Here is a 24061-nt window from a genome sequence, read left to right as displayed (position 1 = left end):
AGTCATGTAAATGCACATTGCTAACGTTGCTTTGTTTTCCTCCGTTCCCTTGTTCCGCATATCACAATCATCAACCGCACGGTCGTCCGCTGTGTAACATGACAGCAGGGGCAACTCAAATTGAATGTTTCAACTACTTTTATTAACATTTTATCCTCGGCTTTAAAGTCCTGTCAATGGTGTACAATAATCAGTCATTCAAAAGTATCTACAGAAAGCAGATCGGGACAAACAAGGCTGCTCAATTTATATGCTGCTACCAACAAATGGTACAGAAATCCTACCCTGATCTTACATGATGGAATTTATAGTATAATTCTCTATATAAAGAAGAAGAATACAAAAAAAAAAAACCAGTAAATTTTGAGAAAAAAGTTTACAAAAATGATCAACCGCAAGCATTTACAACACTGATCTCCATGCCCTCCTTTGCAAGAAAGATTAAAGGCTCAATGGGGAATTCATGGACGTGGCGTTTCACTTGGGGGACCAGATCGAGTGTTCAAAAGAGGCTGGAGAGCTTTGACTACAATGCTCATATTCGGCCGGAAATCAGCTTCATATTGCACACACAAGGCAGCGACAGCAGCCATCTAAGCCAAAAACAATTGATTAGCAACTTCGGAATAAATTAAACCATAACGAATATATATTTAATCATGTAAGAGACCTAATTCCTAAGAAAGAGCCAAAACACTTCCACTTACACTCCAAAACTGGCAAACAGAAAAAGAGTACACAAGGTACAAGTCAGTTAAATGACCATTTATAGCATTCTTGGTTAAGATCAACTTACCAAGTGTGAAGTGACCGAGAGAAATTTTCAATACCTTTGCAACTGCCTTCGGAGGGTATTCACCATTTAACCTAGCATCAACACACTGTTTCACCTTATCTTCACTGAGCTTTGGGGTGGCCTAACAAAACCCAGAATCACAAGGTATCAACTGAAGTAATCCATTAACTTGTAATTGTTTCTTCTTTAAAGGAAAAAAATAAAAAAGAAATCCTTGAGACTTGCAATGACACAAAATGAGTACTGGTAGATGACATCCAATATTAAGTTAGTACCCATGTAACAAGGCTCTGTTGTCCACGTGGCAGCGTATGATCAACAGGTTTACGACCAGTTAACAGTTCCAGCAGCACGACCCCAAAGCTGTAAACATCACTTTTTGAACTCAACTGTCCTGTCATTGCATATCTGCCATTTGAACCACAAGACTTACTCCAATTTCAATTTGTTCTGAGGGGAAAGGTAAAGAATAGAAAATATAGTACTCTCAATGCTAAGAGATGGATCAATTTCATATTAGCATTCAGGTCACAAATAAGTTAGTGGTTAATTGAATGACGCTAACATGGTATTCTTATTTTCTCCAATGGCTTGGATTGGCTTTCTATTAATTTCAAGGTAAATCAAATTTTTATTTATTTAACAATTATGATATTATATGGACACGTTTTTGACTGCACGTTATCATGGAACCCCAAGACAAAAAACCAAGGAGATGGGTCTCAGCAGTTGTCACATGACATGATTGAGTAAATAAGATTATATGAAGGCAGATAAAAAGATGAAAATCATAATCAAGTACAAAAGAAAGTGGCTTACTCAGGAGCATGATAACCAAAAGTTCCAAGTACACGAGTAGAATGAAGACGTGCAGCATTGTCGGGAGCTTGATTTGACAAATCAAAGTCACCAATCTTAGCAACATCATCATCAAAAAGTAGCACATTACTGGACTTAATGTCGCGATGGATGATATGAGGTTGGGCCTTTTCATGTAAATATTCAAGTCCCCTTGCAGCCCCAACAGCAATTTTAACTCTTTGTGCCCAAGACAAAACTGGACCAGGCATCGCTCCTTTGACACCTTTTCGTCCTATATTCACAAATAATTTATATGTATCACCACAAATATGAGAACTATCATATCTTTACTTGATGGGAAAGATCTAACCATGGTTTTTTTTTTCTACCATAAAGTCTCAACCCAATGGCAAATTTTTTTCATCGTCCTTGTCGAAACCTTTATCCCAAACATTTTGGCTGGCTACATGAATCCTTCGTCAGAAAAATTGCAAAATGTTCAAAATGCATAGAAGAGTTGCCCCATTTACGAACATAAACAAAATCGGCCAAATACCAACAATGTAGCCATTTGGGAGTCTCAAGACGTAAACTTTGTGAAGATTGAAGAGTTTCTTAATCAATATTAAAACTCAGGAAAAAGGTTGGGGATGAAATAAGGGGAGGGCACAATATGACTCACCATGCAGAATGTCATGAAGGGATCCATTAGGAGCGTATTCATAGGCAAGGACACGATGAGGGCCATCAACACTGTAACCAACAAGCATGACAGCATTCTCATGTTTTAGTCTGGATGTCATTGAAACCTGTACAGTTGTAGGAAAACTGTTACAATCTGAATTACAAATGCAGTTATTGTATACAGCTGCTGCAGGACTGAGCATAATGCAAGCTTATAGGCCAAACCTGTGATAAAAATTCTGGGTCTGGCTGCTTACTGGAATCCAACTTCTTGATAGCTACAGCCTGCCCACTACTCAGGACCCCATGATATACTCTTCCATATGAACCCTCACCAATTAAAGCGTTGGTACCAAAATTTTCTGTAATTTCCTTCAGTTCATCTATTGAAATAGCAGGTACAGCAACGGGTTGGAATACAGTCTGCACATCCTTTGGTGCAGCTTCTTTCACATGATAACCTGCGCTGTTGCCTAAATGATCAAACAATTCAGAAACAAAAGAAAGAACAATTGAAAAGGGGAAAAAAAAATGGGGGAGATAAAATTGGAGCGCTGATAAGATGCGGATACATGGTAGATACAATAAGAGATCATTTTGATGCAAGGTCGTCACAAAAAACTAAACCAGGAAATTCAGACAAAACTCATATGCATCAATGTACAGCACAGAAAAGCAAATATGATATTAGTCCTGACTTGCAAACAAATTTGCGAAGCCCCAAGGCATTCGCCCAGGAAAAAATTGAATTGCTTTTTCTAAGAATTCAAGTATGAAATAGCAAGAAAACTAAACAAGTATTTCAGGATTACGGATTTACTTGTTGAGCCGTTTGGCATGAAAGGCCCAGTATCATAAGCTTTATGGCTTTCCTCATCAACACAACAGCTGAAGCAGCTCATCGACAGAAGCTGGCATGAAAATAAAGAAGATGACTTCAGTTTTCATTTGTTTGAATGATGGGTTCCATGTATTTGGATCAATAAACAGACAGAAAGATTCAAAATGAAAGTAAAAGATAAGCTAAAATAGCGCAAAACATTAGACTTTTGAGTCCCAAGCATCCCCACGCAATTCAGGAAAAAGGAGGTTTTTATGCACTGTTTGACGAGATTAAACAAACGAATCGAATTCAAATCCCACAGCATATATGTTTATCACCAGCGAAATTCAGTCCTCACACAAAACAAAAGAAAAGAAGAAAAAATTAAACCACTTTACCGATTGGTTTCTATCCTAAACAAGATGAGATGGGTCTACAGTCCAATTACAAAAGAGAAACAAAACTAAAGATCGTCCATTAAAATTCACAGCAGGTAAAAGAATTTATGGTTGTTGTCTTGTTGATGATCTGATCATAGAGAGTATACAAAACAAGACAATAGAAGTTGATTAGAAAGAAAGAAAGAAAGAAAGCATACCAAGTTGCCAAATACCAACCAACCTCGTAAGAAGCGTAGAATAGTCTTACGACTCCGGCAGGTTAGTTTAGGTTTGTAGTGGGCTAGTGGCAGAAGAAAATACAGAAATCTGAGGACCCGGATATCCTACAGACAGTCTAGGATACCATATCACCACCCGCGAATTTTGTAGGAAGGAAAATCTAGGGGGTGTAAATGACATTGCATTGACGTAGCTGTCTTTCTTTTGAACTTGTCTGAAAAATAAAAATATATTTCTAACTAGTATTTATTAACTTGCCATGAAAAAACATATATTTCTCTTCTTTTTTTTTAAACGTGGGAGGGGATTCAATCGGTCGGGGTGATCTTTACCATTCCAATTATTAACTAGGAAGTGTAACAGTTATGCATACTAATAGAGCCTAAGTGCATTTAGGAATTAAAGAGTAAGTCTTGCTGTATTTTTTCTTCTCTTTTTGTTGTTTTTTTTTGTAAAAAAAAAACTTGTTAGACGGCATTAATAGAAGAAAATGAAATGAACAGATTAATAGAAGAGAAGAGAGAGACGTAAATAAGAGGGAATGATGGTAGAGTTGAGCTGCAAAACATTTGGTTTGGTGTATGCTGTTGTCTGGGATGGCAGTGCATGGGACCTTTACCTTGGTTTCTGATAATTGAGGTTTTCTAAGCTATTTGTCTTTTTGTATTACAATTTAGAAGGATCATTCTTCAAAACTTTTAGCTATGAATTCTCAAGAGAGATGCAAGCAAATACAGTAACTACTTTTTATTTTGACCAAAATATTGTAAATGAATGAAACCATGCAACTTGCCCACATATATATGAATTAAATATAGTATAATTTACAAGTAGAAAGAAAAACTAAACGAGAATTGATCCTTAAACTTGTAAAAAGTTTTTGCAGTTTTGTTAAGCAAATTAAAAGAACAACTAAGAAGAAGGCATCGACTACTTTTATTGGATTCGGTAAGCAAAAGATGAATGTATTTGTATTAAGTAATGAAGGTTTCAATTGGTGGAGGCTAGCATAAGACTTGAGGAGGTGAGCGTTTGAGTTAGCATATATTAATAAAAGTCTAGGCTCTGTTTGGCAGAGCGGAAAGCTGGATTTTTAATGCTAGCGGAAATGCTGTGAGAAATATGCTGAGTTTAAAGCTGTGAAATATGTTGTAAGGTGTTTGGTGAAGTAAAAGTTGACGTTAGGGGAAAACTGTTAAAATAAAAGTACTATAATATTAAACTCTTTGGTGAAGGTCCAAATGATCTTCCGATTGTCCTTCGAACACAGGTATTTTCTTAGCCAGTGTTTGGATACCTTGCTTTAGTACATTTTTGGCAAGATGATTTGATTTGTATTTTCTTTTAAAATATTCAGATTCTTGACTGGTTATCCCATAGTTCTACGGATGTTGAAAGCTATATTAAGCCTGGTTGTATTATATTAACAATATATCTTCGTATGGGAAAACCCTTGTGGGAGGAGGTATGCTTTCCTTGTTGATGTGATTAGAATTGTTGATCTACGTATTGCAAAGAGCATTAATAATGTTTTCTAATCATGGTCGTCTAATACAGCTCTGCAATGATCTGGGCGCTTGTTTGAGAAGTCTTGTTGATGCGTCCAACGACCCTTTTTGGAGAACAGGATGGGTGTATGCTTGGGTTCGTGACTGTGTAGCATTTACTTATAATGGTTTGTTCCTTCTCTGTCTCTGTCTTCTCTCTAACTCTAAGTGTAATGGTGGAAGAAAACATTAATGAGACAGAAGAGTGATGTTAGAAACTCCTCCCTCTTTTTGCTCTTTGCCTGTAAAATTGCTGACAAATGTGGAATTCTGCTGACACATTTAAAATAGAAGAATATCATTTTAGAAAGAATTTTTTTTGCAGGTCAGGTTGTCTTAGACACACCTTTGCCAGTAAAAAGTCGCAGAAATTGCAGGATCTCAAGCATCAAACCAATTGCAGTGTCACTATCAGAGAGAACTGAGTTCGTAGTTAAAGGCTTTAACCTTTTTCAGCCTACAATGCGGTATTTTTTCCATTTAATTGCATGCATCAATCCTTCATTCTTTTCTCTCATACCCAGTGAACATAGATAACACTTCTCGAGTATCAAGTTTCATTGTAAATTATTTATTGACTTAAAGGTTTGCTTTATTTAAGTCATGAGATCTGATTTCAGGCTACTCTGTGCTCTAGAGGGAAAATATCTGGAACAGAAAACTTGTTATGGCTTGATGAGGGGATCTGATGCCGTCAGCAACGAGCATGATGAGCTCCAGTGGCTGAGCTTCTCTTGCTCTGTACCTAACGTTACTGGGAGAGGATTTGTTGAGGTGCTTTCATCTCCTTTTGTCTTTCCATTAATACTTCATTTCTTTTTTCCTATTGAATTCTGCTGTGGTTTATATTTATTAACATATCCACTAAATGTGTCTACATTATTGACTGGGAGTTGCTGAGAGATGGATTAAATGATTTTAGTCCTGAGCAACAGTTGTTTGTTTAAATCATCTCAGTGGACATTCCCTAAACCCTTTTGTTCTTTAGAGGTCACTTCCCGCTTAATTTTAGCAATCGAAAAGGAAAAAAGATAATCAGCCTTGGGCTTTTCCCAACCCACCACCATGTATACTATCTGCTTGTTTCTTTCCCTCATTTAACTCTGCTATGGTTTACATTTTGTGAAGTATGTTTTACTTGTACCTATAATATGGAAAATCTTTAATGGAATTGACGGAGTTAATAAAAATATAAAATTACAGATTTAACAGGTTTCGCCAAGAGGTTTCCTTGTTTCAAATAATCTCAGCCTACATTTATGCAGATCTAGAGAGGGTTTGGCTCTTTGAAATGGCTTTCTCCTTGGTTTTATTAGTCCCTAAAAAAAAAAAACTTCGCATTGTGCTTATTACTCTAGGACATGGTCTCTATAGATTAGTCAAGATTGTACCTTTGAAGAGGAACAAATGACGAAAAAGAATTCATGCAATGGATTCTCACTAATTTCTCATCCGGATTCATATAGCGGACCCTAATATTGTTTGGGATAAAGAATTTTATGAGTATTATGATGTTGATGATGAGAAAAGGTTTACCATCCATCAATCATCCAATGTTTGCATACGGTTCTCCTATTCCTTACTTGGTTTTGGTCATCTGGTTCTATCAGGTTGAAGACCATGGTTTGAGTGGTAGCTTCTTTCCATTTATAGTTGCAGAGAAGGAAGTGTGTGCTGAGGTTTGTGAACTTGAAGGCATAATTGAGGTGGCAGAGACTATTGATGACGTCGACAACACAACTGAAGAAATTGATTCCAAAACTCAAGCACTGGACTTTATACATGAAATGGGTTGGCTTCTCCATAGAAGTTGCTTGAAACTTAGGCTGGGCCACTTGGATCCCAACAGAGATCTCTTCCCTTTTAAACAGTTTAAATGGCTCATAGAATTCTCGATGGAACATGATTGGTGTGCTGTAGTGAAGAAACTCTTGAGCATTCTTTTTGGAGGAACAGTTGACGTAGGGGAGCATTCTTTGGTTGAGTAGGCCTTGTTAGATATGGGTCTGCTCCACAAAGCTGTAAGCAGAAATTGCACGCCTATGGTAGAACTGCTACTAAGATATGTCCTGGATAAAGCAACAGATAACCCAAGATCTGAGCAAACACAACAGGTTGATGCATTGTATGCCAGGTTCATATTCAAACCAGATGCTACTGGGCCAGCTGGGTTGACTCCTCTTCATGTGGCGGTGAGTAAAGATGGCTCTGAGCACGTGTTAGATGCCTTGACTGATGATCCTGGATTGGTATGTCTTTTTTTTTTTGGGTACATGTTATGATATTTTTGATCTGTTGTAATAAGGATGGCATTCTTCAGTTGGCCTGACCTTTGGGGATAAGGGGTTTTGAAAAATGAATAAAGGAATCGGTTGACGTTATTTCACTGACTCACAGTTAAAAGGCAGTGGGTGCATTCATATAGTCTTTAGTCAGTTGCTGCTTGAAATCAAGTGGATTGTAATTTTTCTGGAGATGTTTGCACAATTGCACTGATTTGTTAATTGTTATCCGTCTCATCCCAGTTCATTTGAAGCATTGCCTTACATAGATGTGCCATGTTCAGGTGGGAATTCAAGCATGGAAAAACGCTCGTGATAGTATGGGTTTCACACCTTATGATTATGCATGCCTACGAGGCCATGACTCCTACACAGATCTCGTCCAGAGGAAGATCAAGAAGAGATGTGAAAGTAAACATGTGGTACTCGACATCCCTGGCTCCCTCATGGACTGCAATAAGAAGCCGAAAGATGTGGTGAAATCATTGAAAGCTACCATCTTCCAAACCGAAATGCTGCAGAAAAGCACGGAGAAATTGCATTGCAGAATGTGTGAGAAGAAGATAGCTTATGGCAACAACACAAGAACCTCACTAGTCTACAGACCAGCAGTGGTATCATTGGTGGCCATTGCGGCTGTTTGTGTGTGCGTGGCTCTGATATTCAGAGGATCACCTGAAGTTATTAATGTGCTCCGCCCCTTCCGATGGGAACTCTTGAAGTACGGGTCAGGCTAAGATAGTAGTAATCTAGTTTGAGTAGGAATTAGGAAAGAGAGTTTATATATATATATATATATTTTTTTTTCTCCATTTTCCAGTTTAGTTTTCAGCTAAAGGGAAATGTGGGAGTACCTGAGATTTGTACGGAAGATAATAATGCATAGTTCCCAGTGATAATATACCTGATATCATTGTCAATCCTATGCTATGTGGGAGGGAAATGTTGAAAGTAGTAAGCAGGCTTTGATGTTTTGAAAATTTCGCGCAGACTAATGAATGTACATCTAAAAAATACATATTGCTAGCTAGCGCGTATATGCTTTAGCCAAGAGACGGGACCCATCCTATTCCTATTCCTATTCCTATTCCTATTCCTTTTCCTATATATAAGAAGGTCCGGAAAGGATTAGATTAAGCAAAAGCAAAATTAATATGAAAAGAGAGAGCCAGAGCCAGAGCCAGAGCCAGAGCCAGAGCCAGATTACTCGATAGGTCACGGATAAGTAGGTCATTTTAACTCTGGTTCTTGAAATCTCAACAAAGATTTTTCGCCCACTCCACTACACCTATTCCCAGGGTGAGCAATGGCGTCCTCAATTTCGCTCTCCTTCTCTTCTGCCCTGCTTCCCTCTCCTCTTTTTCAACCCCACATTAACACAACAGCAGCCACTCCATTCACCACCAACACCTCCAGGATTCTTCTTCTCTGCGCATTCACTGCCGCATCAACAACTACATCTACTAGACGACCCACATCATCATCATCTACTAAGAAGAGGCACTGGAAAGAAGGAGAGTTCCCTGGGGCTGGAATATCAGAGACTTCGGTGGTTGGGACTTCGAAAAAGCCACCTATTAAGAATATCAAGAAGAAATTGGACCGCAAAAACAAGGCTAAGGCCTGGGTCAACACTGTCACCGAGGCCTTATCTGACTCCATTGATAAAAAGCTATGGCTCCAATCCCTTGAGGTTTGCCTCCTTTCTTCTCCTTTTCTTTGCTTTTTAGGTTTCTGTATATGCCCATTTTGTGAATTGTTACTGCAAATTAGTATAATGGATTGAGTAAAAATCCTGCCTTTTTGACTGTATTTTACCCTTTTTACTTATTGTGAATTACTCCTAACGAAATTGTGTTGGGTTGGTTGAGTCCGTGCTTGAAAGTGAATTATTAGATGGGGATTTTGAATTGATTCTCAGCTTGTCCGTTTTTTATTTCTATGGAACTAGTTGCTTCAAGAAATTGTAGCACTTAAGAAAAAAGTTTTGTGGGAAATTTTCTTTCATTGTTGGTGCATGTCTTGTAATAGGTTTTTGAGATGCTTAGAGAACAACCATTTTATCAACCAAAGGAAGGGACCTACATGAAACTCCTCGTTCTGCTTGGTAAATCTCGACAACCTCATCGAGCACGTCAGCTTTTTGACCAGATGATCGAAGAGGGGTTGGAACCCACCTCAGAACTCTACACTGCCTTGCTTGCAGCTTATTGTCGCGAAAATCTCATTGATGAAGGTTTCTCTATTCTTAACCAAATGAAAACTCTGCCTAGTTGCCAGCCTGATGTTTTTACCTACAGTACATTGATCAAACCTTGTGTTGATGCTACACAATTTGAATTAGTTGAATCCTTGTATGAAGATATGGCTGGACGACTAATAATCCCGAACACTGTTACACAGAATATAATGTTAAATGGATACGGCAAAGCAGGGAAATTCGAACAGATGGAGAAAGTTCTATCTGGGATGTTGGAGAGTACTGCTTGCAAACCTGATGTTTGGACTATGAATACCATACTGAGTGTGTTTGGCAATAAGGGTCAGATTGATATGATGGAGAGATGGTATGAGAAGTTCCGGAATTTTGGTATTGAGCCAGAAACTCGCACTTTCAATATTTTGATTGGTGCTTATGGGAAGAAAAGAATGTATGATAAGATGTCATCAGTGATGGAGTACATGCGCAAGGCTCAGTTTCCATGGACAACGTCAACTTTCAACAATGTGATTGAGGCTTTTGCAGATGCAGGGGATGCAAAACATATGGAGTACACGTTTGATCAGATGCGTGCTGAGGGTATGAAAGCAGACACTAAAACTTTCTGCTGTCTTATCAATGGATATGCCAATGCAGGTGTTTTCCATAAGGTTATCAGCACCGTTCAGCTGGCAGCAAACTTTGAGATTCCTGAAAATACCTCTTTCTATAATTCAGTCATATCTGCATGTGCAAAAGCAGATGATTTAATGGAGATGGAGAGGGTCTTTAAGCGTATGAAAGATAAGCACTGCACTCCAGATTCAAGAACCTACTCTATCATGGAGGAAGCATTTAGAAAGGAAGGCATGAATGACAAGATATATGATCTGGAGCTGGAGAAACAGGAGGTGCTTGCCAATGGTTCAGAGATTGATGAGGCCACCTGACTGAAGTCTAGATAAGACTGCATATCTACTTATTACACAGTTCAACATTCTTGTGAACTGGATTCAGCATGTGGTGAGATCACTGATAGGGATGCAATGTGGCCGGCATATGCCTAGTGCTTGTGGACTGGTCTCCTGTAAAACTCATGTTCATTATTTGCCAAGTTCAAAAAGATAGGCGGTAGGCGGTCAAGCTCTAACTTAGTGGAATAACTAAACCTGCAATTGCTCCCTATCTCATTACATGGGTAGAACTATTGCAATAAATTTTTTAGCCATCTCCTGTACCAAGCACTTGACAAGTTAATCATCACCTCTGCAAAGTTGAGTTAATCTCGTTGGCCCTTTTGTTCCTCCAAAGGTACCAATTTAACATTGATTGCTCTTTGTTATTGTGATGTGCAAGGAAGCTATGATTGTCGGATTAAAGAGTGAAGAACAACCATCTAGCTTCTTTGATGTGTACAACTCTGTGGCTTAATCTTTTTGATGCGTTCCCTCCTTTTGTATGCCTATAAAGATAATCATATGATTTACGAAGTTGTTGAAAGATGTTGAAACTGCAGCTGGTGGTTGTAGAACTATGAGTTAATATTTTTTCAATCCTGCATTGTATTTGCCCATTTGATTTGATGATGTTTAAGGTCCTTTCGCTTCTTCAAACCCACTTTCCTACTGTACTAGTTCACACTTTGTTTAGGATTAAACACAAAAAAGTCATATATAACTAATAGCATGGCATGGGTGGCCTAATCTCCAGAGGGGTTGGTTACAAATCGCGAGGAAGTGTTGAACGATGTTTTCCTTTTGCACAAAAATTGGAATATGAAGACAAGGGTATCTCACCCCATTCTCTATCACTGTCAACGATACCACAAGTTAACCATCAAGTTGGAAACTTTGATCTCAATCCAAGCAACCAAAGAGAGATAATAATCGATTATCAAATTTGGGTTTTGATTTGGTATGAACTGAACTCAATTGAAAAAACAAGGCGTGTGATATGAGATTCCAGATCTTGAATGAATGGTGGTAAGAAGATGGGATTGAAAAGGTCATTTCAATACAATCCCACCAACACTTGATTGTTTCAAATCGAACTACATAAAGAAAGAAATGCCTGATCAATGCAATTTTCTTGGACAAGTGCACCTCTCCATTAATGTATTAATTGAAGTTAGATGATTAGATTAAATTAAATCAAAAAGACATTGGTTTTTATTTTTATTTGTTTATGGTTTAGACATGGATTTGGTATACTGACAATGTTGAGCTATGACAGTTGTACTTGTTTTGTACCCTTTGGATCGGATTGGATCGGATGGTCATGATGCACGCGATCTTTTGTTATCCATTCCAATTAGTCTTCTGTAATAATAGTATTATTCGTCTTATATTGGTTAATTTCTCTGTTGCTTCTTGCTCATGGAAGAGCAATATCAAACTCGTAAACTTGATTGTTACACAAGCAACAGCAAGCCAATTGTGACGCCAATTTCTCAATATTATATTGGTTTTTTTTTTCCCTTCCAGTTCCATCTATAAAGATATACTCAAGCAAGCTTCATGGTCTATTTTTATATATATTCACAGCAAGTTTCATGCCCCATTTACTTTGCTTTATAGAATGAACTAGCTCTGACATCTTGCATGGCCTCATCACAACTCCCAAAAAACTAAAAAAAAGTGAGGATAAAAAACAGCCCTCACTATATACATCAAGTCTTGAACTATAGTTAGAAGCTCTGAGTGACCTCTGCTTTAGTTCAAATCAAAAACAATGGCAGAGTTTGAGTTTTCAGAGATTGGGAGAAGCATCAGGAACTCATTCAGAGGTGAAGATGGTGATCGTGATGATGATGATGATGAGTTTAAGTTACAGTGGGCAGCAGTTGAGAGACTTCCCACTTTTGAGAGGATCACCACCTCCTTGTTTGAGGAAAAGAAAGGAGGAAAAAGGGTTGTCAATGTCGCAAAACTTGGAGCTCAAGAGCGGCAATTGTTCATAGAGAAGCTCATTAAACACATTGAGAATGATAATCTTCAATTGTTGCAGAAACTCAGAAACAGAATTGACAGGTAACCATATATACTCGACATACTTCTTTTTTTGCTTTTATTTATTATATATAGACTGATACTGGCCTTTGATTATGTTCTTACTTCTTACTAGAGTTGGCATACAGCTGCCTACTGTGGAAGTGAGATTTGAAAATCTTAGTGTCGAAGCAGACTGTGAGTTGGTTCATGGAAAGCCTCTGCCCACCCTTTGGAATACTGTTAAAAGCATGCTCTCTGTGAGTAACTTCTGCTACTCATTGGATAGCAACCAACTTTGATTTTTACTAATTTTTGTTATGGATTCATGTACTCGCTCCCAACATAGTTTTGGGAAAAAGCTTTCATGATGATGATGATTAGATAATGATAAATTTGGTTCTTCTGGAATGATTAGCTAGCGATTTTTATCTAAAATGCCAGTTATGATTATTTAGCAAAAAGTTTGTCTTCTGTTTGTGACAGGAATGCACCCGTTTGTTTGATTCACAAAAAGGAGCCAAGATAAGTATCCTTGGAAATGTCAGTGGCATCATTAAGCCAAGAAGGTAAAATTGAACTGCAAATATTTGAAAGGTTATCTATATGTTGCGGTTTAATATCAACTCACATCTCTCTTTTGTTGCAGGATGACATTATTGCTTGGGCCTCCTGGGTGTGGTAAAACCACATTATTGTTAGCACTTTCTGGAAAAATAAGCCCTTCCTTGAAGGTGTTCAACAATTGAACTGTTTTCTCAAACCTGTGAAATCCCATTTTTTTAATAGCCATTTATTCTCTAGGCAAACATGTGGCCTAGTGTTAGAGTTGCAGGGGGTGCAACCTAGAGGTCACGGGTTCAATTCCTGGAAACAGTCTCTCCATATATTATATGGGTATAAGGTTTGCGTACATCCTATTTGCCCCCAACCCCACTCACTGCGGGAGCCTTATGCACGAGCATTTTTACCCTTTATTTATTCTACCATGAAACCCAAAATGCACTGAAGAGCCTTATAATTGATATTACATGTGGTTTTACATGCAGGTTTCAGGGGAGATGTCTTACAATGGCTATAAAGTAGAAGAGTTTGTTCCTCAGAAAACTGCAGCTTATATCAGCCAGTATGATCTGCATATTCCAGAGATGACAGTGAGGGAAACACTTGATTTTTCTGCATGCTGTCAAGGCATTGGAAGCAAAGCCGGTAAGGCTCATTGGGCATGCGAATCAATGATTTTGATTTAAAAATAAATGAAATATAGCTAAAACTAGTTATTGATTAATTTAAATCTTGTTGTTCAAGCGATCCTGGTGGAACTCAGTAGAAGGGAGAAACAAGGAGGAATAGTCCCAGATCCTGATATAGATACTTATATGAAGGTAATATTTACTTATAAATTCCTCAATGTGAGGAGTCTTTTTCTTTTCTTGGTTTGCTAAAATGGACTTTACATAAATTATGATTTAAATTACTTTTATCAGGCAATATCAGTGGAGGGATTGAAAAGTACCCTACAGACAGATTATATATTGAAGGTAGTTAATCAGATTGTTTTTTGGATTTTGGATATTTGTTGAAGACATGGCTAGTTCTTTGATTCTTTGGTTCACTTGTACTGATTTTCTTTCAGATTCTTGGACTTGATATCTGTCCTGATACATTGGTTGGAGACAACATGAGGAGGGGTATCTCAGGTGGTCAAAAGAAAAGATTGACGACAGGTAGTGAAGATTTTGCTAATTCTGGAGTTTAAGGATTTAAACATGCTTAATTATGTTCTTTGATTATTATATGCAGGGGAAATGATTGTTGGGCCAACAAAAGCCTTATTCATGGACGAAATATCGAATGGGTTAGATAGTTCCACCACTTTCCAGATTGTATCTTGCCTGCAGCATTTGGTCCATATCACTGATGCAACAGCGATGATTGCACTTCTTCAACCAGCACCAGAAACCTTTGATCTTTTTGATGACGTAATTCTAATGGCAGAAGGAAAGATTGTTTATCACGGCCCTCGGAGTTCCATATGCAAGTTTTTTGAGGACTGTGGTTTTAGATGCCCCGAGAGAAAAGGTGTTGCTGACTTCCTTCAAGAGGTTATATCAAAGAAAGATCAAGCTCAGTATTGGCACTCTCAAGAACAACCTTATAATTATGTTTCAGTTGATCAGCTCATCAAGAGATTTCAGGAATCTGATTTTGGTCAGAAGCTAAATAGGGATCTTTCAAGGCCATTTGATAAGTCCGAAGGGCCACAGGATGCTTTATCCTTCAGTGATTACTCATTAACCAAATGGGAATTGTTCAAAGCTTGCACAGCTAGGGAGTTTCTCCTAATGAAAAGGAACTCTTTTGTCTATGTATTCAAATCTGCACAGGTACCAACTTTTGCATTTGTGATGCCTCTATGCTTTCTTCTTGTTTGATAAATTCTTTTAATGCATGTTCTTGTGATATTTTCTTTACAGCTACTTGTCATTGCCTCAGTAACGATGACTGTTTTACTGAGAACCCGAATGGCGGTTGATGTGATTCATGCAAATTACTACATGGGTTCTCTATTCTATGCCCTGGTTTTACTACTTGTAGATGGATTTCCAGAGTTGCACATGACTGTTTCAAGAGTAGCAGTTTTCTATAAACAGAGAGAAATGCTCTTCTACCCTGCTTGGGCGTATGCAATCCCTTCCATTATCCTAAAAGTTCCTCTCTCATTCTTGGAAGCTTTTGTTTGGACAGCTCTTACTTACTACGTGATTGGTTACAGCCCTGAATTCGGAAGGTAAGTCCTCGAAAATTTCATGTTCGTCTTTCCAATTCTACATCAGGCAACTGTAAATGTCTGAATTGGTTATATTATTCCATGGACTTGAATCGATGATAGTAAAAGAAATCATATAACTTGGAATAAAAACGGAACTGAGCTTGGTAACATTTTGGTGAAGTAGGAAGATGCAATCAATCTGAACTGGTTTTTGACAATAGCTTGATGTGTAAATATGCAGTTCCTGGTATTGTTCGAGGTTACGCTTATTAGACAATTGCTGATATGTGTGCCTTTTTGTTATATTTTTCAGATTTTCCTGCCAGTTCCTTCTACTATTCGCTGTGCACTTAGCATCAGTATCAATGTACCGATCTATTGCTGCACTTTTCCAAACCGTGGTTGCCTCAACAATAGTTGGTAGCATAGTTATATTGATTGTTCTAGTATTTGGTGGCTTCATTATCCCAAAAGGTAATATTTCCTATAGTTTTTGTCAGAATTATGCCAATATGTTTGATCATATCATCGTGGTTACTCTTTTCTTGGTTGCAGCATCTCTACCAGGTTGGTTGAAGTGGGGATTCTGGGTTTGTCCTTTAACATATGGGGAGATAGGACTGTCTGTGAATGAATTTCTTGCCCCTCGGTGGCAAAAGGTAATGTATGACCACTTCACCAAGACATGTTGATGCAATTAGGATAAAAATATGTGTAAAATTTAAGCAGATAAACTCATCTCTCTTAATGTTCAAATGCAGATGATGTCTGGAAACATAACTATAGGTCATCAAATTCTAGAGAGTCGTGGATTACGTTTTGAGGGTTATTTTTACTGGATATCCATTGCTGCCTTGTTCGGGTTCATTGTGTTCTTCAATATCGTTTTTACCCTGGCTTTAACATTTCTGAAACGTAAGTCGATCTTCCCTTCCTCGATAACCTAATAACAAACACCCCAAATTGATGCATTCATTTTAACTACTACATGGAAATGCCTTCAGCTCCGGGGGATTCCCGTGCTATTATTTCATATGAAAAGTACAATCAACTACAAAGAAGTAAAGACTGCAATGGTGATTTAGACAAAGAGAGAAAATCCAATGGTGCGCATTGTAAATCAGGTACAAGACCTTATATCTTAAGAACAATAGCTCAGTATAATGCAATTTTGAATGACACCATTAATGGATTTTGCAGAAAGCGTGGTTTTACCCTTTGAGCCTCTAACATTAACATTTCAGGATTTGCAGTACTGCGTTGATACCCCGTTGGTAATTCTTCTAGAGCTGATCTTGGTTTTCAGTTCCAAGAAGCAACAAGATATCACTCATCACATCATTCTTTTTTCATTTTTTGGATTCAGGAAATTAGAAAGAGAGGTGTTACACAGAAGAAGCTTCAACTTCTTTCAGATATCACTGGCACCTTCAGGCCTGGCATTCTGACAGCACTAATGGGTGTTAGTGGAGCAGGGAAAACAACTCTTATGGATGTCCTTTCTGGAAGGAAAACTGGTGGTGACATTGAAGGAGATATCAGAATTGGCGGGTACCCAAAAGTTCAGTATACCTTTGCTAGAATATCAGGTTACTGTGAGCAAACTGATATACACTCACCACAAATTACTGTTGAAGAATCGGTTATTTACTCTGCTTGGTTACGGCTTCCATCTGAGATTGATTCAAAAACCAAATACGTATGTTATCCTTTATAGAGAACCATGAAAGTCTTGTTTTAAACATGACCTTATGAGAATAAAGAATCACACTGAAGTTTATTGTTGAATGTCTCACAGGATTTTACAGAAGAAGTCCTTGAAACTATTGAGCTGAATGGGATTAAGGATAGTCTAGTAGGAACTCCGGGAGTTAATGGTTTATCAACTGAGCAACGTAAAAGGCTGACAATAGCTGTTGAGCTTGTCTCCAATCCATCTATAATTTTCATGGATGAACCGACATCAGGGTTAGATGCAAGAGCAGCAGCAATTGTGATGAGAGCAGTGAAGAATATAGTCAAAACTGGAAGAACAATCGTTTGTACCATACACCAACCAAGTATCGACATCTTTGAGGCTTTTGATGAGGTGAGATGAAGTGAATGTTTCCATTCAAAAAAAAAAAGAAGTTATCTAGTTGATCTTATTAAACGACTGTTATTTATATGACATAAATACTTTCACTGTAGTTGATCCTAATGAAAAATGGGGGACGGATAATCTATTCTGGGCCACTAGGTCAACACTCAAGCAAGGTTATTGAGTACTTTGAGGTCAGAGTGCCAAACATAATTTCCATTGTCTTTCAGAAATAACAAATTGTGCTTCTGGCAAACAAGTATTTCCTGACTTTTCTGATATTATTGCATCAGAACATACCTGGTGTCCCCAAAATCAAAGACAATTATAACCCTGCGACATGGATGTTAGAGGTTACTTCTAAATCTGTAGAGGCGGAATCTGGCCTGGATTTTGCTCAAATTTATAAAGAGTCCACATTGTATGAGTAAGTATGTGCACTCAAGGGAAATTTAGTACTTTAAGTCTTTCCTTGATTTTCTTTTTTCACATTTTTTCTTTATTGCAGGGAAAATAAGAGGTTGGTCAAGCAGTTGAGTTCACCATCTCCTGGTTCCAAGGACTTGCATTTCACTACTCGTTTTCCTCGGAATGGTTGGGATCAGTTCAAAGCATGCTTGTGGAAGCAGCACTTGTCTTATTGGCGAAGTCCGTCATACAATTTGAATCGCATCATTTTCATAAGTGCTTCATCTGTGCTTTTCGGCGTACTGTTCTGGCAGCAAGGAAAGAAAATGTTAGCCATCATAATCTTGCTGAACATTTTTTTTAGCTAAATATGGCATGCTTTGTTTCTAGTTGATTAATTTTGTTGCTCTGCAGAAACAACCAGCAAGATCTATTCAATGTGTTTGGTTCAATGTATGCTGTAACAATTTTCTTCGGCATCAACAATTGTTCATCAGTTCTACCATTTATAGCAACTGAACGGAGTGTTCTGTACCGGGAAATGTTTGCTGGAATGTACTCTTCTTGGGCCTATTCATTTGCACAGGTTCAAAATCCTTGATAAAAACCTGTTTTGCCTCGGTTTAGATTCCTGTCTTGTTTAATCTTCTTTTTTTTCTTTTCTACTAACTGAAATCTTGATATTGTAGGTTCTAGTGGAGGTTCCTTACTTGTTTATCCAAGCAGTTCTTTACGTGATCATTGCATATCCTATGATTGGTTATTACTGGTCAGCGTACAAGATATTCTGGTCATTCTACGGCGTGTTCTGTACACTGCTATCCTTCAACTATCTAGGAATGTTGATGGTGTCATTGACACCAAATCCTCAGGTTGCGGCCATTCTGAGCTCATTTTGCTACACGATGCTGAACTTGTTCTCCGGATTCATTGTGCCAAAACCGGTAAGGTTTTGAATTATGACTTTTCATCAATGAATTCCTTGAACTTGAACTAGAATTATTTTTAAGGTGCAAATGGTGTCTGCAACCAAGGATACCATGACCACCCTCAATCTGTAATGTCAGATTTCACTGTTTGAATATGCATTTAGTTTATGAAATCAGAATAATAAGATGACTTATGCGTTTTGTTGCAGCGTATTCCGAAATGGTGGATTTGGTTGTATTATCTATGTCCATCATCTTGGGCACTCAATGGTTTGCTGAGCTCACAATATGGAGATATAGAGAAGGAAATATTAGTATTCGGAGAGAGTAAAACAGTTGCAGCATTTATAGAAGACTACTATGGGTTTGAGCACAAGTTTTTAGGTGTTGTAGCTGCTGTTCTTATTATCTTCCCTATCTTCTCTGCTTCTCTTTTTGCATACTTCATTGGAAGATTCAACTTCCAGAGGAGATAAATTGTTGTATTATATATGGAATTTACAGTTATTTAACTTTATATTTATAAGAAGGGTGCATATGATATGGATATCTGCTCCAAATGGAGGACTAGGACTAGGTCTAGTTTGTGGCAGTGGCGTTGGAAAGTGCAGGTCTTTTGAATCTGGAAATGATCATGCCATTGTCATTGTAGTACTCAACAATGACATGGGTTTTCCCATCCCATCAGGCCTCAACCAGAGGCGGATCCATGAGTTTTCGAGGAGCCCATTTAACCCTCTTGCATGCTTGGGCCAAATTCATGGGCTTTTCTCTTCCAATTAAGATCCAATAACACTTTCTCACAGTCACAGTAATCCAACTAATAGATTAAGGCGTAAACTAAGTCTTCAGTTTGTCTCAGGTTGGAAATGAGCCCATCTCACTTTCTGGAAGGCTTGGGCTAAGTTCGTGGGCCTTTCATTTTCCAATTGTGGGCTAAGACTAGACTTTTGAAAATCCAAACCCAGTTTTATCCAAACTGACAGAAACGATGGAAATGAATATATATGGATTTAAGTTAACAGAAGAGTTACTTATCATGTACTGTATGTATATCCATGATATCATTTCAATACAATATACAAAAATTGCAAATAATTAATAATGATAAGATAAGTTGAGTAGATACAAAAGAGTGACTTATCATCCATATTATCATTACAAATTACAATACTACTTTGCAAGTAATATAAATTAAGATAATCTGCAGATCACTAGATATCAACTCCATCAGGTACAAAACAAACAATTAAACTTAACTGAGTCCAGAAATGTTTTGTCTGCTAATTATTGATTCATAACTAAGTACTGTATTATTATTAATTAAAAATTATCACACACAGATATTAGTTGATAGAATCTTAACAAATAACAAAAATGGAAGGGAGTATATAACTCCAAAAATCCCACCTACACAGGAAACAAGTTGATACAATCTCTACATGATCTCTCATACAGAATGATAAACATGGATATATATTATTCTTGAGAGAAAGAGAAGAGAAGGATATTATTCTTGAGAGAAAGAGAAGAGATTCACATCTTGAGAGAAATCCTACCAGAGTAAACTAACTGTATCTTTTCACAAATGATAATCATCATATTGATATTCATCTTCCATAGAATCCTTCTTCTACGTATCTATGACTATACTCCTCCCACTATATATAGTCAGCATCCTCCTCCATTCTCTCCACAACAATAATATAGTCAAAAAATCACAGAACAAAAAAATAATGGTGGGTGTTCGTATGGGTGGAAGAAGAGCATTGTTCATTTTGGCTCTTCTCTTTGGCTTCTTAGCAGCCTTTGCTTCTGCTAGACCTTCTAAGACCGTACAAGAGGATTTGGCTGCTCCTTCTGCTGATCAAGGTCCAACCCATGTGTGTCATGCTTCAAGATTTTCTGATCTTGGTCTTGACATGGCAGATTATATCTACTGCGACTCTTCTCTGCCATTCGATGTCAGGGCCAAGGACTTGGTGGACAGAATGACTTTGACCGAGAAAGTCAACCAGGTCGGGAATTGGGCCACTGGAGTGCCAAGAATTGGACTTCCCAAGTACCAGTGGTGGTCAGAGGCACTCCATGGTGTCTCCAATGTTGGTCCTGGAACCTTCTTTGATGACACCATTCCTGGCGCTACAAGCTTCCCTACTGTCATTCTCTCTGCTGCTGCCTTTAATCAGTCTCTATGGAAATCCATTGGCCAGGTAACTCCATATTCTATTGTGTGAATGATCTTTGTCATTCCAGACTCATCTTTCTGTACATATTATTGCAGGCTGTTTCGACGGAGGCAAGAGCAATGTACAATCTGGGGAAAGCAGGATTGACATATTGGAGTCCAAATATTAACGTGGTGAGAGATCCCAGGTGGGGAAGAGCCATTGAGACTCCAGGAGAAGATCCTTATGTGGTGGGTATATTTGCTACAAATTACGTAAGAGGATTGCAAGATGTTCCAGGGACTGAAAACACAACCGACTTGAACTCTAGACCTCTCAAAGTTTCCTCTTGTTGCAAGCACTATGCTGCCTATGATGTCGATGCCTGGAAGGGAGTTGATCGCTATCACTTTGACGCAAGAGTAAGATATTAACACTAAATTACTGTTTATATAAATATAAATGACACTGTTTATTAATTTATTGATTTAACAAAAATATTCTCTAATGGATGTACGTGGATTTTTATGTATAGGTGAGTGAGCAAGATATGAGGGAGACATTCCTTAGGCCGTTTGAGATGTGTGTTAAAGATGGCGACGTGAGCAGTGTCATGTGTTCCTATAATCGGGTTAATGGAATTCCTGCTTGTGCTGATCCATATCTTCTCAAGAACACTATCAGAGGGGAATGGGACCTTCATGGGTACTATACCATGCTTAACTTTTAATATTGATTTATTTATTATCATCAAATCTTTGTCTTAATAAATTTTTTGTGCAGATATATTGTCTCTGATTGTGATTCTATTGAGGTAATGTATGATGATCACAAATGGCTTGGTGACTCAAAAGAGGATGCTGTTGCACAAGTTCTTAAAGCAGGCAAGCTTCTTCTTCTTCTTCTTTTGTCTTTTGTTTTGACACAAAAAGAGAAGACAAAATGAAAATTGTCTTAATTTGCATGATCAGGATTGGATCTTGACTGTGGAGACTACTACACCAAAGCTCTTGGAAACTCAGTGAGGCAAGGAGAAGTAAAGGAGGCCGACCTTGACAAGTCATTGAAGTACCTATATGTGGTTCTTATGAGGCTTGGATTTTTTGATGGAAGCCCTCAATTCAACAGCCTTGGAAAGAATGATGTTTGTTCAGATGCTAACTTGGAGTTGGCTACTGAAGCAGCCAGAGAAGGAATTGTACTATTGAAAAATGATGACAAAACTCTCCCTTTGAAGTCTTGTGACATCAGTAAAATAGCAGTTATTGGACCCCATGCAAAAGCAACCTCTGCAATGATTGGAAATTATGCTGGTAAGCTTCTCATCTTCTTTAAATGATATTCATCTACTGATTACTAATTGTTTCATTTTTGATGTTGTTGTTGCAGGCATTCCTTGCGGAATTGTTACTCCATTTGATGGTATCTCCAAGTATGGAGGAGAAGTCACATCTGAAAAGGGATGCAGCGACGTAGCTTGCAAGGACGATAGTTTGATCTTTTCAGCCATGAATGCTGCAAAGAATGCTGATGCTACTATTCTTTTGGTGGGTTTGGACTTGTCTGTGGAGGCTGAGAGCTTGGATAGGAATGATCTTCTCCTCCCAGGTTACCAAACTCAATTAATCAACCAAGTAGCTGAATCATCTTCAGGTCCTCTAGTTGTTGTGATTATGTCAGCCGGTGGGATCGACATAAGCTTTGCCAAGAACAATCCTAAAATTAAAGCTATTCTTTGGGCCGGATATCCTGGTGAGAAAGGTGGTCGCGCCATTGCTGATGTTATCTTCGGAAAATACAATCCAGGTAAATGTAAATCATATATATATACTATTGCTTTGCTTTCATAATATTCAGATTATAATTATGTGAATTGTGTACCCTTTTTTAACAGGTGGAAGATTGCCTCTTACATGGTATGAAGCTGGTTATGTGGACATGCTGCCAATGACATCCATGCCACTAAGGCCTGTTGATAGCTTGGGTTACCCTGGAAGAACATACAAGTTCTTCAATGGCTCAACGGTATACCCATTCGGGTATGGCCTTAGCTACACAAATTTCAGTTACAGCGTTACATCCCCTGCAACTTCAGTGAAGATAAAACTAAACAAGTTCCAGCATTGTCGCAACGTGAACTACTCAGAACAGGCCACTATCAACAATTGTCATGCTGTGGTGATTGATGACCTCGAATGTGGATATAAATTTGGGTTTGAAGTTGCTGTCGAGAATATTGGGAAGAAGGATGGAAGTGATGTTGTCATGGTTTACTCGAAGCCACCGGAGGGAATAGTTGATACTCACTCGAAACAAGTGATTGGCTTCGAGAGAGTATTTGTGAAATCAGGAGAAACCAAGAAAGTGAAGTTTGAGTTTGATGCATGCAAGAGCTTGAACATAGTTGATACCTCAGGTTACAATCTTTTGCCATCCGGTGGGCATATAATCATGGTGGGAGATAATGTAATCTCATTCCCAGTTCAACTCAGTTACAATTAGCTAGAGGCCTAGTTTTGCCAATAAGAGAAGAGTATTTAGGTAGGAATTTAGAGTTTAGTTCAGGGTTTTTCTTTGTTTCTTTTGTTAGCTTTCGTCCATTGTTAGGGATTGGGTTTTTTGGAAAAGTAACACATTCCAAAACTCATTTTTGAAAACTAACTCACTTTTTTTAAAACATGAAATCTAACACTTTTTTGAAAGGAATTGTCCCAAATACCCTTATTCCACATGTTTTCATTCAAAAACCTTTTCCCCTCTTCCTGCAACATCACTTTTCAATTCGTTCTTCTTTCTCTTCGTTCTTCTTTCACTTCAACCCTGTTAATCTACGATTTTTGTCTCATTCGACCACCCCTATGCACCTAATTATTCATGGGTATGTTTTATTTAATTTTGTATTTGTGATTTAGGTTTCGAGTTTTCATTCAAGCAGTTTAGGATACTTTGTGTGCTATGTTCCA

The 24061-nt window shown here is 38.0% G+C and overlaps 4 protein-coding genes and 1 pseudogene across 12 annotated transcripts; 4 read left to right on the top strand and 1 right to left on the bottom strand.

The window, feature by feature from the left end:
* Positions 1-222: 222 nt before the first annotated feature.
* On the bottom strand, positions 223-3867 carry LOC120015189 (pto-interacting protein 1-like). 8 transcript variants are annotated; one of them, XM_038867456.1, is made up of 9 exons: positions 3703-3867; positions 3102-3192; positions 2507-2754; positions 2280-2406; positions 1616-1889; positions 1072-1204; positions 831-917; positions 708-716; positions 223-593 (listed from the first exon to the last, which is right to left on the bottom strand). In XM_038867456.1, the coding sequence occupies exons 2-9, from the start codon at positions 3181-3183 to the stop codon at positions 462-464; spliced, it is 1092 nt and encodes a 363-aa protein (XP_038723384.1). In that variant the 5' UTR covers positions 3184-3192; positions 3703-3867; the 3' UTR covers positions 223-461. The 8 variants fall into 8 exon arrangements, with proteins under 8 accessions (XP_038723384.1, XP_038723388.1, XP_038723386.1 ...); XM_038867460.1 differs by having other exon boundaries at positions 2507-2742; positions 3703-3850; XM_038867458.1 differs by having other exon boundaries at positions 3726-3746.
* A 401-nt stretch (positions 3868-4268) lies between these two features.
* LOC120014282 lies at positions 4269-8473 on the top strand (annotated as a pseudogene).
* Positions 8474-8699: 226 nt separating this feature from the next.
* LOC120014073 (pentatricopeptide repeat-containing protein At3g06430, chloroplastic-like) lies at positions 8700-11287 on the top strand. Its single transcript, XM_038866003.1, has 2 exons — positions 8700-9246; positions 9585-11287. Exons 1-2 carry the CDS (start codon positions 8860-8862, stop codon positions 10701-10703), a joined length of 1506 nt encoding a protein of 501 aa, XP_038721931.1. The 5' UTR covers positions 8700-8859; the 3' UTR covers positions 10704-11287.
* A 1032-nt stretch (positions 11288-12319) lies between these two features.
* Positions 12320-19477, top strand: LOC120014507 (pleiotropic drug resistance protein 3-like). 2 transcript variants are annotated; one of them, XM_038866476.1, is made up of 23 exons: positions 12320-12782; positions 12877-13000; positions 13227-13309; positions 13390-13474; positions 13790-13949; positions 14049-14125; positions 14228-14281; positions 14377-14467; positions 14544-15127; positions 15218-15531; positions 15827-15987; positions 16081-16172; positions 16275-16428; positions 16518-16637; positions 16714-16787; positions 16880-17212; positions 17312-17602; positions 17704-17787; positions 17887-18020; positions 18102-18329; positions 18416-18587; positions 18691-18945; positions 19140-19477. In XM_038866476.1, the coding sequence occupies exons 1-23, from the start codon at positions 12484-12486 to the stop codon at positions 19404-19406; spliced, it is 4236 nt and encodes a 1411-aa protein (XP_038722404.1). In that variant the 5' UTR covers positions 12320-12483; the 3' UTR covers positions 19407-19477. The 2 variants fall into 2 exon arrangements, with proteins under 2 accessions (XP_038722404.1, XP_038722403.1); XM_038866475.1 differs by having other exon boundaries at positions 16069-16172.
* A 1189-nt stretch (positions 19478-20666) lies between these two features.
* LOC120014281 (probable beta-D-xylosidase 5) lies at positions 20667-23625 on the top strand. The gene is made up of 7 exons (XM_038866196.1): positions 20667-21143; positions 21215-21520; positions 21634-21803; positions 21882-21982; positions 22070-22411; positions 22488-22904; positions 22993-23625. Exons 1-7 carry the CDS (start codon positions 20667-20669, stop codon positions 23598-23600), a joined length of 2421 nt encoding a protein of 806 aa, XP_038722124.1. The 3' UTR covers positions 23601-23625.
* The last annotated feature ends 436 nt before the right edge of the window (positions 23626-24061 follow it).

Source organism: Tripterygium wilfordii, chromosome 14, assembly GCF_013401445.1.
Source record: "Tripterygium wilfordii isolate XIE 37 chromosome 14, ASM1340144v1, whole genome shotgun sequence".
NCBI classification, from domain to species: Eukaryota; Viridiplantae; Streptophyta; class Magnoliopsida; order Celastrales; family Celastraceae; genus Tripterygium; species Tripterygium wilfordii.
The sequence above is the reverse complement of the archived record's forward strand: the minus strand, read 5'-3'. Positions and strand labels throughout refer to the sequence as shown.

Excerpts from the sequence above, each read along its gene's own strand:
- LOC120015189 (XM_038867456.1), bottom strand. The coding sequence starts at position 3,183 with ATGAGCTGCTTCAGCTGTTGTGTTGATGAGGAAAGCCATAAAGCTTAT. Across the intron at positions 1,890-2,279 it reads CCTTCATGACATTCTGCATG|GACGAAAAGGTGTCAAAGGA; the intron begins GTGAGTCATATT and ends TTGTGAATATAG. Across the intron at positions 1,205-1,615 it reads TTTGGTTATCATGCTCCTGA|ATATGCAATGACAGGACAGT; the intron begins GTAAGCCACTTT and ends TTCAAATGGCAG.
- LOC120014073 (XM_038866003.1), top strand. The coding sequence starts at position 8,860 with ATGGCGTCCTCAATTTCGCTCTCCTTCTCTTCTGCCCTGCTTCCCTCT. Across the intron at positions 9,247-9,584 it reads TATGGCTCCAATCCCTTGAG|GTTTTTGAGATGCTTAGAGA; the intron begins GTTTGCCTCCTT and ends GTCTTGTAATAG.
- LOC120014507 (XM_038866475.1), top strand. The coding sequence starts at position 12,484 with ATGGCAGAGTTTGAGTTTTCAGAGATTGGGAGAAGCATCAGGAACTCA. Across the intron at positions 14,468-14,543 it reads AAAGAAAAGATTGACGACAG|GGGAAATGATTGTTGGGCCA; the intron begins GTAGTGAAGATT and ends TATTATATGCAG. Across the intron at positions 15,988-16,068 it reads TGGCTTCATTATCCCAAAAG|CATCTCTACCAGGTTGGTTG; the intron begins GTAATATTTCCT and ends TCTTGGTTGCAG.
- LOC120014281 (XM_038866196.1), top strand. The coding sequence starts at position 20,667 with ATGGTGGGTGTTCGTATGGGTGGAAGAAGAGCATTGTTCATTTTGGCT. Across the intron at positions 21,144-21,214 it reads TATGGAAATCCATTGGCCAG|GCTGTTTCGACGGAGGCAAG; the intron begins GTAACTCCATAT and ends ATATTATTGCAG. Across the intron at positions 22,905-22,992 it reads CTTCGGAAAATACAATCCAG|GTGGAAGATTGCCTCTTACA; the intron begins GTAAATGTAAAT and ends CTTTTTTAACAG.